The sequence below is a fragment of the Podarcis erhardii genome (assembly GCF_964252035.2).
Source record: "Podarcis erhardii genome assembly, chromosome: 17".
NCBI lineage: Eukaryota > Metazoa > Chordata > Lepidosauria > Squamata > Lacertidae > Podarcis > Podarcis erhardii.
Genome location: NC_138515.1, coordinates 1,466,554 through 1,483,348, shown reverse-complemented (window position 1 = coordinate 1,483,348; position 16,795 = coordinate 1,466,554). Strand labels below are relative to the sequence as shown.

At 43.2% G+C, this 16,795-nt stretch overlaps 1 protein-coding gene across 1 annotated transcript; it reads right to left on the bottom strand.

Annotated features, from left to right (window-relative positions):
• Positions 1 to 1,081: 1,081 nt before the first annotated feature.
• LOC309332024 (uncharacterized protein) lies at positions 1,082 to 6,891 on the bottom strand. Its single transcript, XM_081844678.1, has 4 exons — positions 6,452 to 6,891; positions 5,270 to 5,702; positions 2,140 to 2,203; positions 1,082 to 1,663 (listed from the first exon to the last, which is right to left on the bottom strand). Exons 3-4 carry the CDS (start codon positions 2,149 to 2,151, stop codon positions 1,211 to 1,213), a joined length of 465 nt encoding a protein of 154 aa, XP_081700804.1. The 5' UTR covers positions 2,152 to 2,203; positions 5,270 to 5,702; positions 6,452 to 6,891; the 3' UTR covers positions 1,082 to 1,210.
• Positions 6,892 to 16,795: the final 9,904 nt, after the last annotated feature.

Genomic DNA, 16,795 nt, shown 5'->3' with positions numbered 1-16,795 from the left:
TGTTTGAGGATTGGGAAAGATTGTGGAAGAAAGGGGTCAAGTTCACTGCATGTACTTTGTTAAAGGAAAATATAATGAAAATGATGTATAGATGGTATTTGACTCCTGTAAAATTAGCAAAGATATATCATAATTATGACAATATATGTTGGAAATGTAAAGAAAAGGAAGGAACCTTTTATCATATGTGGTGGACCTGTCCCAAGGTGAAAGACTTCTGGGAAAAGATTTATAATGAATTGAAAAAAATGTTGAAATATACATTTATAAAGAAACCAGAGGCCTTTCTTCTTGGAATAACAGGTTTGGAATTGCCCAAGAAAGATGTTAAATTATTTTTGTATGCCACAACTGCTGCTCGTATTTTGTTAGCTAAAAAGTGGAAAACCCAAGAATTACCAAGAATAGAAGAATGGCAGATGAAGATGATGGATTTTTCGGAGCTAGCCGACCTAACCGGAAGAGTCCGCGACCAGAAGGAGGAGGAGTATCAGGAAGATTGGAATAAATTTAATGATTATTTATGATTATAAAAAAATTTGGGGGGGGGGAAAGAAGCGGCTTAGTCCTGCTGGCCACATGACCCGGAAGCTATATGCCGGCTCCCTCTGCCAATAAAGCGAGATGAGCGCCGCAACCCCAGAGTCGGCCACGACTGGACCTAATGGTCAGGGGTCCCTTTACCTTTAGGAGTAAATGACAGTTCCCAGGATTATTTGGGGGAAGCCACGTGCTTGAAATTTATGGTTTGTGTGCAGCCAAAATGTTACTTTAAATATTCTCCATACAGCTTTCCCATTGAAATTGGGATGTTTTCCAGCAGCAGCAGTGACCCTTTCCCCCACAAGTGTCCCTACTCTAAACCTATCCACACACACAAAGAGGCAGAAGGCATTTTTTCAGAGACAAAAAAATAATTCACCATTTTATTTAAGTTGCGTTAATTATGCTAAAAAGGCAAGGAGCTCTCTTCCTCTTTGTCGTAAAAAAGGTAGCCATCATTTTCAGGCACCTAGGAGGTAGAAAGGATCTGCCAGAAGACAGCCAGGAAGCAGTCCTTGCCTGCCCTGATAAGCACGAATAATCTTCAAAGTGACAACGGACCAGGATGGTCCAGAATCTGAGCAGCCATAGCTATGTTTCTTCAGGGGTGAGCCACCTGCCATCCAGTCCACGTGGCCCCCTTGGAAGGACACCACTCCCCATAACATCACAGGAGGGGGCATTCCTCAAGAGGTCTGCGCTCACTCAGCTTCCGCTTGGTGATCTCCAGACGGACCCCGTGGTAGACAAGACCCTTCCAGAGCCCACCTTTGTTCAGCATCACCACATCCCCATTTGATTTCACCTTTTGGATGACAGCTGTGAATGACACAGTAGCCGTAGAATTTCTGTGGACAACAAGCTTGGCCAAGACTTCAGTGTGGGGGGGCACCAGCACCTCCTGGGTGAGCCTCTGAGAAATATTCCTCTGCACAAGGACGGTCCGGTCATTGTTCTCCGTGTACTCCAAACGAGGCATTGCATCTTCAACAGTGAAGTGGCAGGAAGTTTCCACACCAAGCCCCCACAGACTGTTCCAGAAAACGGTGTCTGCAACGGTAGTCTCCCAAGTCATGTCGAAAGTGTGCCTCACTGCTGCTTCCCCCCGGTTGGCGTAGACCTGCTTATCCGAGACAGAGTGGTGGTATATCATGTGAGAGAGATCGCTTGTGATCACCCTCAGTATTTTGAACTTTGGGGGGAGGAGGTCTCCAATCAGGGGGCGGAAATAACAGGAATCATCAGCGACCAACTTGGCTGCTTCAACTGAAGTGAACCCTCTATATGTCCTGGTCAAGAACAGCCCATTGTAGGCCTGGAAAGCTACCCTATTGCCCTTGTAAAAGACCTCAAACTGCAAAGATGGATCTTCTGAGTACTGAACAGGCTGGATGGGGAAGTTTACTGGGTTTTCTCCTATAGCCACTGCAGCGAGATACTTCCCTGCCCAGTTTCTCAGCATAACCTTTCCCATAGGCAGACAAGTGACCCAGAATTTGCTAGATGCCAACTTTTCAGTTAGACCCTGTATGGCCCATGTGTATTGGCCATCCAATGAGTCCCAGATCAGGTTGTTATCCATCTGGAAAGCCACACCTTCTTCTGCATCGATGTAGGCTTCAAGTTGGCCCAGGCCTTTGGAGACTTTCCGCAAGCAAAGCTGAAACAATAATAGATGCAAACTCATTTCAGGGGTGAAGTGCAAGCTTGTGGATTGGTTATTCCCAATAGGCTCCCAATCCAGCGTCTGCCATCTCTGGTCTTGATCTTTAAATCAGACTTTGGACAAAAACATCTGGTGCCCTCCAGATGTTGCAGGACTACAACTCCCATCCTCCCTGTCATGCTGGTTGGGTCTTTTTAGAGTTATAACTTGAAAACATCTGCAATGCAGCAGGTTGGACAAGGTCCAACAAACATTCAGTAACAGGTTGTCTTACTGCCATGGAGTTCATTGAGCTCCATGGCCGAAGGAGGATGTAAATCTGGGTGCTCCCCCTCAGGATGGGAGCCCTGTCCCTCCAGTTGTTGTGGGGCTCCAAGCATCCATCAGCTTCAGCCAATATGCACCAGAATGAGTCCACTGCTCTAGTGCCAGTGGGGCAGCTCCCTCCTGTGTCAGCCACGCCTGCTGGGCTGGATGAACCAGTGGGACAAGACACTGCCTCAGCAAAACCATTAAAAGCTATTAGGTTAACCTTCTCAGAAGTTTTGAAACTTACCCTGAGACCCCTGACCCTAGTTCAAGCATGCATGTAGGACACAAGTTGGTGAGTCCCAAAAATGGAGCACTCTGCACATGCTCCACACCCATCAAGTGGGGACACTCCATGATCCCAAACATGCTTACTTGAAATTAAACCTCAGTGAAGAGCAATCAGACCTGCTTAGGTCTGCAGTCTTTAATAGCCCATTTTCAATCTGCCTCAAATTAAGCAATTTGATCTGCTAAGAGCCAAAAAAAAAAAAAAAAAAAGTTTGCCAACACCCTGAAATTGTATAGATAATCACTGCAGATAGGAAGAGGAGCAGTGGCATAACTATAACATGGGTGTCACCAAAGACATGCTTATTCAGGTCACAATTCTTTTCTTTGGTACTCTGGGCTCCACCACGCTTGCCTTTTGTACCGTGCTTTCTAGACGACAGGTCTGTGCTTTAAAGTTCTGTGTCCAAGCGCTATACACACACACACACACACACACACACAAACCTGGCGCTTTCCCCAGGAAGACCTGCTGTTTAATGTTGAATCAGAACACATGACAATTCAGGTTTTTCAAAGATTGCCATTTCCTTAGAATCAGCAGTAAAAAGCGGGTTTTCGTGGGGAACGTGCCAGGGTAAAAAACCAGAAAGCACTTGGAAGCCCAGACCTGTGCCTAGAAATGTGGCACAAAAGTAAGTCTGGGTGAGCCTGAAGACAGAAAACATCGGCTCTCAGAAGCTTTCAACATCCAGGGCCAAACCACATCCTAGACACTGTCTCTCTTGCACCAGAAACCATTCTCCAAACGACTATCAGTAGAAAGGCAAGTGTTTGGTCTCACAGTTCCACCAATTTAGCCAGGGCCGGACTGAGGTTTGATGAGGCCCTAAGCTCCTGAAGGTAATGGGGCCGTTTAAATGTCCAGCTGTCCTTTGTCAACAACAAATTGTCGCTGTTTTTTGTTGAATATGCTATATGGTAATTTATGGACCTAACAGGTATCTAAAGCCATTTGCACATAACAAAATATATTTTATCAAAGTAATTGTTGAACTGAAATACAGTTTAGAAGAAGTATATTAATAGTGGAAATTTTGCGGGGGCCTTCAAGAGAGTGGGGGCCTAAGCTATGCCTTGTTTAGCATATACATAAATCCGGCACTGAATTCAGCCCTCAGTTCACCTTAAAATCAAAGTGTTTTTTTATGTTGTTACCAATTTAGAAGCTTTAATGGTCCCTCTCAGGGAGTCCCTGGTAAGCTAGACAAGAAAGGTGTGTCAGGTTCATCCACAACACTCTTGAGAACCATAATGAGTTGCAGCCCCATCCTGGGCAGCAAGGCAAGCTCCACAGAGCTGCAAGTCTGGGCTTCTGCCATGACTTGCAAGAGCAGGACCATGCTAGCATCCCACTCTGAAAGAGATTGCACCCAAAGATTTGATGCCAGAAAATGGTGGTGGTGGTAAAACCAGGCAGAGAAATTTACAAAGCAGAAGATACCCAAAATAGTACTATAAAACTCCTACATGGCTTCAAAGGATTAGAGATTGCAAAAGCATAATGGGGGGGGGGGGAGGTACTTACCATGAACAAGCTACCACAAGGCCCACCTACAAATCCTTCCTGGCAGAAGACACTGGGTGGAGAGGTGGGGAAACCAAGCTTCCTTATCAAGGGCCTTTTATACCCCTCAAGACCAATTTCAATGAGATGCAAAGGGACACAGCTGATTGCAATTGAAACTACACTCTCTACCTCTGATGGGATGAGAATGAGAGGGAGGTCCCAAATGGATGCATCATATTATATTTTAAGGTTTGACAAAATGTACTTTTGTGTCTTTGTGCAAGGACACAAATGTTGGCAAATCTGACCTAGCTTAGGCATCCTGGCATTAGTTGGGACTTGGATGTTGCAACAAAATGTTGCAGTGTAACAGTAACTGGGCACAATAGGGACCAATGTCAGGTTCTGCACTTAGGCAGGAAGAACCAGATGCACAAATATGGGCTAGGGGACACCTGGCTTACTAGCAGTACATGTGAAAAGGTTCTAGGGGTCCTAGTAGACCACATGCTTAACACGAGTCAGCTGTGTGATACAGCAACAAAAAAAGGTAATGCTATTCTTAGCTGCATCAACATAAGTCTGGTGTTCAGATCAAGGGAAGTAATTCCTTCTGCCTTGGTCAGATCACATATGGAGCCAAGTGTCCAGTTCTGGGCACCACAGTTTAAGAAGGACAGGCTGGAACATGTGCAGAGGAGGGCGACCAAGATGTTCAAGAATCTAAAAACAAAGCCTTATGAGGAGTGCTTGAAGGAGCTGGGTATGTTTAGCCTGGAACAGAAGAGACTGAGAGGAGATATGATTGCCATCTTCAAATATCTCAAGGGCTGTCACATGGAAGAGGGAGCAAGCTTGTTTTCTCCTGTTCTGGAAGGTAGGACTCAAACCAATGGCTTCAAGTAGAAACAAAGGAGATTCCAACGAAACATTAGGAAAAACTTTCTGACTGTAAGAGCTGTTCAGCAATGGAACATTCTCCCTCAGAGGGTGGTGGACTCTCCTTCCTTTGACATTCTTAAGCAGTGGTGAGATGGCCATCTGTCATGGATGCTTTAGTTGAGATTCCTGCATTGCAGGGGGTTGGACTAGATGAACCTTGGGGTCCCTGGGCTTGCGGCTGAGGGCAGGGGTTCCTGCTCTAACTTGAGCCTCCAATTACAATGTTGGGTCCAGGTCCAGAAGTACCCTCAAGCTTTGACCCCGCTCCTTGCAAGGGAGTGCACCTCCTAAACTCAAGTACTTGGAACATATAATGCCTCTGTCTTACCAGGATTCAGTTTCAATTTATATATTATTCAAAGTCTTGTCAAAAGGGAAACTGCTCTACATGAAATCATTAGAGCATGAGGCTTCTGCATGTAACTGATTGCTTTCTTAGGCCTGGGAGAAGAATGGAAGGAACAATTTAACATTTTCTTAAAAAACAAGACAAGACAGTCTAAGCAATATATAACATATAACTATATAATATAATTAGGTTTAAGTTGTGACATCCACAGGCAACATAAATGGCTTTAGCACTGAGATCTAAAGTATTGTTGCACCTGCCCCAATCTCCAAGTGGTACTAGGTTCCAGGGGTTTGTGTTTCCTTTAAGAATGAGTAATTTTGTATGAAAACTGTTCTAATGCAAGTTTACTAAGAAGTAAGTCCTACTATATTCCATAGGATTCACTTACAAGTAGGACGGAGGGAGAAAGTTGATTCAGTACACATTTAAAGGTAAACTTACCTAATTTGCAAACCAAAACGCAGCTGTGCTTTGAAATTCACACTTCTCCACTTCTCCAAATTTGGTCATAAATAATGTGTACAAAAATGCACATACTAGGGGAAAGTGTGCATAAAAATGCATATATTATTGAATATAATATACCAAAATGCATTGCATCAGGGGAAATTGCTTTGCAAAAATGCATATATTAGGAGAAAATTGCATTAAATTGCTGAAGACATTTTTTAAAAATGCAAGATCTGAAAAAAGAAACAATGCACATACTTTTGTTACCCAAGAAAATCTTTAATATTTTTTTTTTTTAATGCAAACTGCTGTGGAAATATGGAGAACATAAAATTGGGAAAATGAAAAAATGAGAGAAACCAAAATTGACAGCTTCATTCATCCTTACTGCATAGTGGACTGCAGCCTACTGAAACCTTTTGGCAAGGATGTTGCTCTTTTTTGGGCACCAGAATTTCTCCTGCCTTAAGCAGCCATTCTTTCCACAACTGAGTCACCTTCCATTGCTGGCTCCTCCTCCTTCAGCTTCTAGTCAGTGTCATTGGAAAAGGCTGATAAGGAAAAAATATTGGGGCGCGGGATTACTCCGTTGCCCAGCTTGTTGGGGTGCCACTCCCCGCGAGTCCCTCTGGTCAGCAAAAGAAGGAGTCTCCAGTTAGATCAAAGAAGCAAAACAGCAGTCAGTAAACCTGATCTTTATTTGTTGCAACAAGGTTCAAATACACAAAGAGTAGGAACCCCGAGCGTGGGGTTGCGTGGACTTTTAAGACTCCCTTCCCCTTTCCCATAATACATTTCCAATAGCAGCATCAATACATCACAGATATGACACAGAAGAGGAGTGGTTGGCATAAAGAAACATGAAACTGTCACTCACCCCTGTCAGTAACCCCAGTTTCCCACACCTTTTAACTACCCTCTTCCTCAAAGAACAATAGAAGTCTTTACTCAAGCCCCCTAGCTGCAAGGCTTTCCTGCGCTTCTCCTTTGAAAGTATCAGGATTCGACCCACCATCCCGATGGGTTTCTGCCAGGGGTATGTGCTGCCTTTGATCGCCTCCTGAGGCAGGGGAGACCTGGATTCCCCCCCTCTTCTGGAGGAGTCATTAGCCCTTGGAGCCAAGGAAATCCGTCAAACCATTGAATTTTACAGTTTTCTATATTGGATCTGAAGAAGTGTGCAGGCACACGAGGGCTCATACCAATAACAAATTTAGCTGGTCTCTAAGGTGCTGCTGGAAGGAATTTTTTTTATTTTGTTTCTATATTGGATAGTCCGAGGAAACAGAGGATACACGGTATCCACTTCAATTTTATAGACGGCTTTTCTGAGCCTCTTCAGGCTCATTGTTCTGACCTTAGTTCAAGGCTGTGGTGGGGACTTGGAATTTTGGGGGAGTTGTTTAACTGCCCTCCCCCATCCCTGGTTTTAACAGTTCCCTCCTTTGGAGAGAAATTTGCTTAGGTTCTGCAGGAACCACAAACATTTTCTCTGCATTTAACTACAGTTCAGACATAGATACTACATTGGAACCTTGGTACTCAAACGCCTTGGTTCCCAAATGCCGAAAACCCGAAAGTAAGTTCTGGTTTTCGAATGCTTTTCAGAAGTCAAACATCCAATGTGGCTGTCGGGTATTGTTTCCGGGCCGCCTGCTCCAGTTAGAAGCTGTGCCTTATTTTTTGAATATTTCAGGTCAAACAGACTTCTGGAATGCATTAAGTTTGACCTTTTTGTTGAGGACTTCCGGGTTGGCGCCTCCGACAATGGCGGAATTCCTCTGATCGGGAGGAATTTGCTCTGTGGAAATCAGGGTCTGGCCGCCACGGCGAAGGCGGAGACCCACTAAAAATCACAGGCGGGAGAAGCCTGTGAACGTGGGATTCGGCTGGCACCTTTTGAGCCTCCCCTACTCGCGGGGAGACCCGGTTTCGGGGATCCGGAGCGACGTGGGGTGAGCGGCGCGGTGCTTTGAATTGACTGCTTCTTTCACGGAGTGAAGCCGCACTGCTGTTGCCGGAGAGAGCTGACTTTTTCCTGTGGACAATTTGATCCTAAACAACTACCCATGAGTAGAACGGAAAATTGGATTTTTAAACGTCTTAATTTGGCACCGAAACGGGGAGGTTTCAAACAGGAAGTCCGCCTTCCCCTTTTGTAAATAGATTGAAGCAAAGAGCTTGCAAGCTAAAGTCTTGGAAAGTCCTCTGTAAAGGATTAAACTTCCATTGGCTAAAATCATTAAACCCCCCTTGGAAGCAGGAGAAGAGGGGGGAAATTTGGGATCGCGTAAGCCTGTAGGAGAGAGTGAAGAAAGTTAAATTACCACCGCTCTGAACCTGGAAACGGGCTGCTAATAAGACTGACGTTTTGGGAAAGTTCATTGACTGTGAATAAAACGTATCTTGACAGCTAGTTAAATAAGAGAAATACATTGTTTCCATTGTCTCCTTCTGCGTTTAAAAAGGAGTAAAAGTAACTGAAAATTGAAACTAATTTTATTGCTTGAACTGTGCTTAAAAGGATTGATACAAATAGAAATTGTTTCCCTCTAGAGGGAGCCTTTGAAACTGTTACAAGAGTTGAGCTGGTGGAATCTCCAGCTGCAAGATAAAAAACCGTGAGAACCAGGGATTGACCTTGGATAGGTTAAGAATGTCAACAGAAGAAGCCTTAGTGATTGCATTATGTAAGATAAGTGATTCATTGGAACAGCTCCACAAGAAGACGGATCTGATGACTATCAAAATTGATAACTTGGGACAAAAAGTGAACATCTATACAGAAACCATTCAGGAATCGATACAGGAATCTTCTTTGACATGGCAAACTGTGGAGAAGGCGAGGGAGAAAGTTGTTGTTGTTGAACCTAAAGTAATACAAGTGGAGAGGGAGAGAGAGCCCCAGCCTTACAGAGGCAATTTGATAAGTTGTTGCCTTCTATGATTGAATTCAGAGAAAGTCAGATTTTGAGGATTGGAACCCTGCTTGGACTGGAGAAGGAAAGTTGGATAGATCACCTCATGCAGGGATTTACTGACCTTTGGGACCTGGACCTGGGTCAGGAGGAGATTGGAGTTGTGGGGACTTTCAGATTTGGAGGGATTTTGAAACACACCCTGAAATATCTTTTGGATTTTAGTTTTAATTACGGAGATTAGGCTGACCTGTCGAGAAGGAATAAAAACATTGTTAGGTCGGAGCTTCCCCAAGATCTACTCTTCAGCATCAAAGGAAGGAAATTAAGAACAAGATCATTGTAAACAGGCTAGACAACTTCTTGGTAACATCTACAAAGAGTATAAAGCCTCTGGGGCAACGGTCTTGCCAAAAGAATATTTCCAAGCAAAATCGGCCTACAAGCAAATTCAAAAGCGAGCCAGACTGGAATGGCAAGCGAATCAATGGCGGGCAATTATAGAAGCCTCATCATCACGGAACTCCAGACAATTTTGGCTCCTGGTAAATAAAAGAACTAAAAGATACCCTCTAACTATCATTCCCGCCCCGGTTTGGGAATCTTACTTAAAAAATTACTTTGCCACAACTGACTGTATTGTTAACACAAGAGACGAATCTCAAGATCAGCTTCCCCTCTGGCCCCCCACCGATCCGGAAGACATCCATGACTTGATCGTTAAACTCAAAACACGGAAAGCGCCTGGGCCAGACCTGATCCCGGCAGAAGCTATAAAATACCACGCGGACTGGTGGGCCAAAGTCCTGGCGACCATCTTTGATGCCGTGAACAACTCTGGAAAGATCCCGGAAGTATGGAAGGATGCTGTTATTGTTCCAATCCACAAAAAGGGCTCACCAGATGACCCGGGGAATTACAGAAACATCAGTCTGCTCTCAATAGTGGGGAAAGTGTATGCCCGCTCCCTGTTGAACAGACTCACCCAATGGGCCGAAGAGAAAAAATTAATTGGGCCCGAACAAGCTGGATTCCGCCCAAAACAGTCAACAATTAATCATATTCTAATTTTACAGCATCTTGCCTGGAAATACTCCACCCCAAAGGGTGGTCAACTCTGTGTGGCATTCATTGACCTAAAGGCAGCATTCGATAGTATCCCCAGGAGCATCCTCTGGGAAAAACTCACCCGCTGGGGCATCGACAGAAGGCTTCTCTGGCTAATAATCAAACTCCATGAGAACTCAGCGGCTAGAGTGAGATTCACCCCGGAGGGTGATCTCACCAATTCAATTTCCATTAACAGAGGTGTCCGACAGGGTTGTATATTGGCTCCACTCCTGTTCAATCTGTTCATAAGCGACATGAGGACTCCCCTAATAGAGGCCCAAAAAAGGATTCATACACCCCGCCTAGCACTTTATCGCTGCCCTTTGTTACTATATGCGGATGACGCAGTCATTCTTTCCTTTTCTAGAGTAGGTCTCAGGAGGGCCTTAAAAATTTTTGGATCATATTGTAACGCAAATTCCCTTACAATTAATTATGGAAAATCTAAGATCCTCATCTTCTCAAAGAGCCGGAAACTCCATAATTGGAGAATTGATGGGAGAGTCATCGAACAAGTCTATAGATTCCAGTATTTGGGAGTTTGGTTACAACATAACCTTAGATGGAAGGCCCACGTAGCCTATGTTACAAATAGAGCCAAAGCTATCTCCTGGGCGATCTTGCGATTCTTCTTCACCGATGGGGCTCTTCATATCCCATCGGCGCTGAAAGTCTTCAAGGCCAAGGTGATCCCGACAATTGCTTATGCCATCTCAATTTGAGGGACTTTTGTCAACCTATCTCACCTGGAGGTTATTCAAAATCAGTTTTTAAGAGGGATATTGAAACTGCCCAACTGTGTAAGTAATACAGCGTTACGCATGGAACTTAATACTGTATCCCTGGAAAATGCTCTGTGGAAGCACATACTTTGTCACTGGTTATCTCTATGGCACAATCTCCCAAACTTGTACTTGATACAATGTATGTGGAGAGATGATTTCCAGAGCCCATGGGTAAAAAATTTACAGCTGAAAATTACGGCAATGGGAATTTCCCCATCCAAATTACTAGAGCAGGACATAGTTCCAGCTAAAAGAACAGTTACCTGTAAACTAGAGGAGATGGACTTGCAGCAGAAAATGGTCTTGGGCAATGGTACCTGCTCACCTCTAAATCTTGGTTTATTACCCCTCTTAAGGCTCCCAAACTATTTGAATTCCTTAACTTCTTCAGCTCATAGATATGCCTTTGTAAAGGCAAGATTCAACACCTTCCCATCGAACGTGCTGAGAAATAGATTCTCCAATGGACAGATATCGCTCTTATGTGATTGTAATTGTGGGGCACCGGAATCGTTGCATCACATAATTCTTGACTGTGCTTTTCACTTACCGGCCAGGAGCAAGTTTCTTGCTCAATATCTAAAGGGAATTGCCGATGATACGATTGAAGCCAAACTGAGATATCTACTAATTGATGATGACCCCCTAAGATCACTCATGGTTGCCAGATTCTTGATCAGCGTCCTATCCCTAAAGAAGAGAAACGGTCTCCTGTGTGGCTCGGATAACCCCTTTAAACCATGATCTATGTTTTAGGATGTAATTAAGTGATATCACCATTGATATCCTTGATTAATTTATGAGCAGAGGGCGATGTTTAGGTTACAAATTTACTGTAATGTATGATGGTGGTCCTTGTTTTTGGTTCTGCTTTGGCTTCTGTTTGTCTTTTGTAAGTTTTAGTGATTTTAAATTTGGAGGTTTAAGTATATTATGTTGATATGAAACTGTCGTGTGACGGGCCAATGGCCGTAATAAAGATTAAAAAAAAAAAAAGAACAAGATCAGCAGAAGACAAAGTAAAGTGCATGTATAAATATGAAGAAGACCTGCAGAAGGGACTTGGAAAAGAGTTAAGAGCCTCGGACAGAAGATCACCAGGTTGATGGACTATATGGAATTGAGGGAAATGACTGGCAGAATCCGAGACCAGGGAGAAGAGACGGTGGAAGAAGACTGGAAAAAGTTTAAAGTTTATTTATAGAAATACTGTAAAATTAATGAGTGTCAGAAAAATGTTGGAATGAAATTATATGGCTTTAGTAGAAATGTTATAAGGAGTTAAGCATAAACAAGTATTATAGTATTAATGGAAAATAAGGTTAAAATAAGTTAAGATAATTATATGACAGAAAATATAGAATGATGGAAAGGAATTGCTGAAACAATTAATAGAAGTGGAATACAAAAAGGGAGGTGAGAGGAGATCGATGAAACAAGGGAATGAAAGATAAGGCACTGAAATGGTATGATGTATGTTTTTAAATTGTTTTTGCTTTGTTTTGTTTAGTCTAATGTGTTAATGTTGCGTTGTGTACTGTTTATATATTGTATTGTATTGTTTTTTTCTTTCTTTTGCTTCTTCATTTTTCTTTTTCTTTTTTTAAATAATATTTATTAAAGTTTCAAAAATTACAGAAAGAAAAAGTAAAAATACCACATTAAACAAAAACAAAACAACACATCACAATATAAAAAAAGAAAAAAGCAGAGAAATAAAACCCATTAAACAAAAACAAAAACACAAAGAAAAATGCATCAGATCTCCTCATTACTAATCTTTCATTAGCTTATTTCCTTGACCTCCTCACACCTCCTTTTTTTGTATTCTAGGTCAATTATCCATTTCAGCAAATCCTTTCCCTCTTTTAAATTTTTTGTCCTGTAAATTGTCTTAATATAATGTAACTTTACTTTTCCTCCTTTCACCAATTAACAGTCAGTTATTCCCAAATCCTTTATATCATTCCTGCTAAAATCATATAATGTTATTCCAACATCCTTCTAACAGATATTAATTTTACAATGTTTCTGTAAATAGTCTTTAAATTTCCTCCAATCTTCCTCCACCGACTCTTCTCCCTGGTCTCGGATTCTGCCAGTCATTTCCGCCAATTCCATATAGTCCATCAACTTCATCTGCCATTCTTCCCGGGTGGGTAAATCTTGTGTCTTCCAATACTTCGCGATGAGTATTCTTGCTGCTGTTGTGGCATACATAAAGAAAGTTCTGTCCTTCTTTGGCACCAATTGGCCAACCATGCCCAGGAGAAAGGCTCTGGTTTCTTCAGAAAGGTATATTTAAATACCTTTTTCATTTCATTATAGATCATCTCCCAGAAGGACTTAATCCTTGGGCACGTCCACCAAAGGTGAAAGAATGTACCTTCGGTCTCTTTACATTTCCAACATTTATTATCGGGCAGATGATAGATTTTTGCAAGCTTGACTGGTGTCATGTACCACCTGTATATCATTTTCATTATATTCTCTCTTAAGGCATTACATGCCGTGAATTTCATACCTGTGGTCCATAACTGTTCCCAGTCAGCCATCATAATATTATGTCCAACGTCTTGTGCCCATTTAATCATAACAGATTTCACCGTTTCATCCTGAGTATTCCATTTCAACAGCAAGTTATACATTCTTGACAAGTTCTTAATTTTAGGATCTAGCAGTTCTATTTCCAATTTTAATTTTTCCACCCGGAAGCCAATTTTTTTGTCCAAATTATATGCCTCCATTATCTGGTAATAGTGAAGCCAATCTCGCACTCTATTTTTTAATTTTTCAAAACTCTGCAATTTTAGTCTGTCTCCATCTTGTTCCAAAATTTCCCAATATTTCGGCCAATTGGCCTCCATATTGAGCTTTTTCTGAGCCTTCGCTTCCATTGGTGATAGCCACCTTGGGGTTTTATTTTCAAGCAAGTCCTTATATCTTATCCAAACATTAAACAGTGCTTTTCTGACAATATGGTTTTTAAACGCTTTATGTGCTTTGACCTTGTCATACCACAAATATGCATGCCACCCAAAAACATTGTTAAAACCTTCTAAATCCAACACATCAGTGTTCTCAAGAAGCATCCATTCAGCAAAATGCAGCTGATTCATAATAAAGTTTTAAGTCCAGCAGGGCAAATCCACCTCTTTCTTTAGCATCAGTTAATATCTTAAATTTTATTCGAGGCTTCTTGCCCTGCCAGACAAATCTAGAAATATCTCTCTGCCACTTCTTGAAACACTCCATTTTATCCAAAATTTGCAATGTTTGAAACAAAAACAACATCCTTGGCAATACATTCATCTTTATCGCAGCAATTCGGCCTAGCACTTCTTCTTTTTTTCTTTTCTTTTTCTTCTTTTTTGTAAGGTTTAAAAGTAATAAATATTATTTTTTTTTTAAAAAAAAGTTTGACCTTTTTGTTTTTGAGGATTTTTTGCTTATTTTGTTTTGTGACTATGTGGAACCCAGTTCGGCTATTGATTGATTGTGTGACTGTGGAAATGGATAAAGGCCCCCCCATCCAAAGAATGACTATCATCATTGTAGGTAAGATTTTTTTAAATTTTTTATCATCTGCAATACTGTCTTATTTATTTTATAGTACAGTACATTTATTATTGCTTTCATTTTATGGATCAATGGTCTTGTTAGTAAAATTCATCTTAAACTGCTGTTTTAGGGGTTGTTTTTAAATGTCTGGAATGGATTAATCCATTTTGCATTACTTTCTATGGGAAAGCACACCTTGGTTTTGGAAGGCTTTGGTTTTGGAACGGACTTCCAGAATGGATTAAGTTTGAGAACCAAGATACCACTATAGATATTTCCCACCCCCCTTTGATCCCATAAGTTATATAGATATTCAATAAATAATAACCTGGTATCCACCTTCCCAGATGTGTGGTTTCATGTAAACCTGAAAGGGACTCACATGTCATGCCTGTTAAGGCTATTTGCAAGTGAAGCCATACCTGTAGGTTGACACAGGATATAATGTACAGTAAAAATGACATATATCACATTGTCTCATTAGATTACATATGTCATTCTAGCACTCTGGGAGAGACATTCTTTCAGTAATGGTCTACCCTTTATGCTTGGCAGGAAGATCCAGTAATAATTGGGAGTTGCAGTTTGGTGTGCTTCTGTTTTCTCAGAACATCCCTGGTGTTAGGGCTTTCATTGACCATGTCACCTCCCACCCAGCACAGGTTTGAACATGTTGTGAGATAATAGTAATAACCAATGAAGGAAGGCGGTGAACGTCCTGTGTGAATGTCTGGAGGTGGTTGGAGGATGATGGTGGCTAACAGACTGAGGTTGAATCCTGACAAGACAGAAGTACTGTTTTTGGGGGACAGGGGGCGGGCGGGGGTGGGGGACTCCCTGGTCTGAATGGGGTAACTGTGCCCCTGAAGGACCAGGTGCGCAGCCTGGGAGTCATTTGGGACTCACAGCTGTCCATGGAGGGGCAGGTCAATTCTGTGTCCAGGGCAGCTGTCTACCAGCTCCATCTGGTACGCAGGCGGAGACCCTCCCTGCCCACAGACTGTCTCCCCAGAGTAGTGCATGCTCTGGTTATCTCCCGCTTGGACTACTGCAATGCAAGGTTATAAATGCAAATATTGGAAGGGGGAAGGCAGGTGGGAGGGAGAGATTTGCAATAGAAAGACTGTGGGTGGTGGAAAGGGACACACTCCCATGGGGACTTCTCTGCTTCAAATGACCTCCGCCCCCAAGTCTCCCTCTGACTGGGTGCCAAGGACAACTAAAATGAAATAGGCATCCCTTTTATGAGCTGCTTGCATCTTTTCCACAGGTTTCTGGCAGCTCTTTGTCAGAAACGTAACGCGGGGCTTAGATGGACATTTGCTCTGGTCCAGCAGGACTCTTCTTTTGCCCTTGAATCGCCAATGCTGTCGTTTCAGCACCGGAACTGAACTAGCTTGCAACTCATTGTGATTTTTTTCTTCCTGGTCTATGTATCGTGCCTGGTAGTGCCATTGTACAGAGGTTGATGACAGGATATCTTTTTACATTTTTTGTTAGTCCGTAACATGGTCAGTGGGTGAGCTGAAGCGATTTGCTCTGCTACCAGCTGCATTTACTAACAGTGTGTTGGCTTCGGTTGCGTATATATAGATGCATGGTTCTGCCATTTGGCAGCGTGGTAAGCTATTTATCATCATCGTCGTGGTCCTGGTGGTCTGGTTTTGCAATGCCCAGGTGGCTCAGCACCCATTATGTGCTCAGTTACTGGGGCCCACCCACGCAATCCTAGCCCCATGCCAGGGCGACTCTCGGGTCTTGCACGAAGCTTTGCAGGTGCCTGCAAACCCCTTTTGGCACAGCTGCATCTTCATGCACCCCACACCTGATGTTAGATGGGTGTGGCTTTGCCACGGGCGTAGCCAGGATATTTGTGGATGGGGCAGGCTTTTGTTAGGGGTGCACCAAGGGGGTGCAGAGTGGGCAGCTGCCCCCCCATTAAGCAAAACAATAGAAATACGTAACTTACTGACCAATCTCGTCGGTTCTGCCCCCCCCGCAACAGAAGTCCTCCCCCCCAACAAAGTCCTGACCCCATGGGGGGCTGACTTTTGTTAGGTGGACACACAACCTAAGATTTGTGTTGATTTGTATTGAATTTTACTGATTCAGTTGCGCCCCCCCCCCCCAAGGGCTTGGCCAGCCTGGCCGCGCAGGCCAAACGGGGGAGGTCTTAGATGGGGCTCGTCTGCCCGGGAAGGGAGCCCATCTCGGAGAAGGAAGACTCTGATCCTAAAACTCCGCCCCCTTCTTTGGGAGAAGAGGAGGCTGCGGAGGGACTGGATGACCCTCGGGGGTCCCTTCCACACCCTTCCGGCGAAGGAGGCGTTAAGCGCCCTTCCCCGCCCCGCCCCGCCC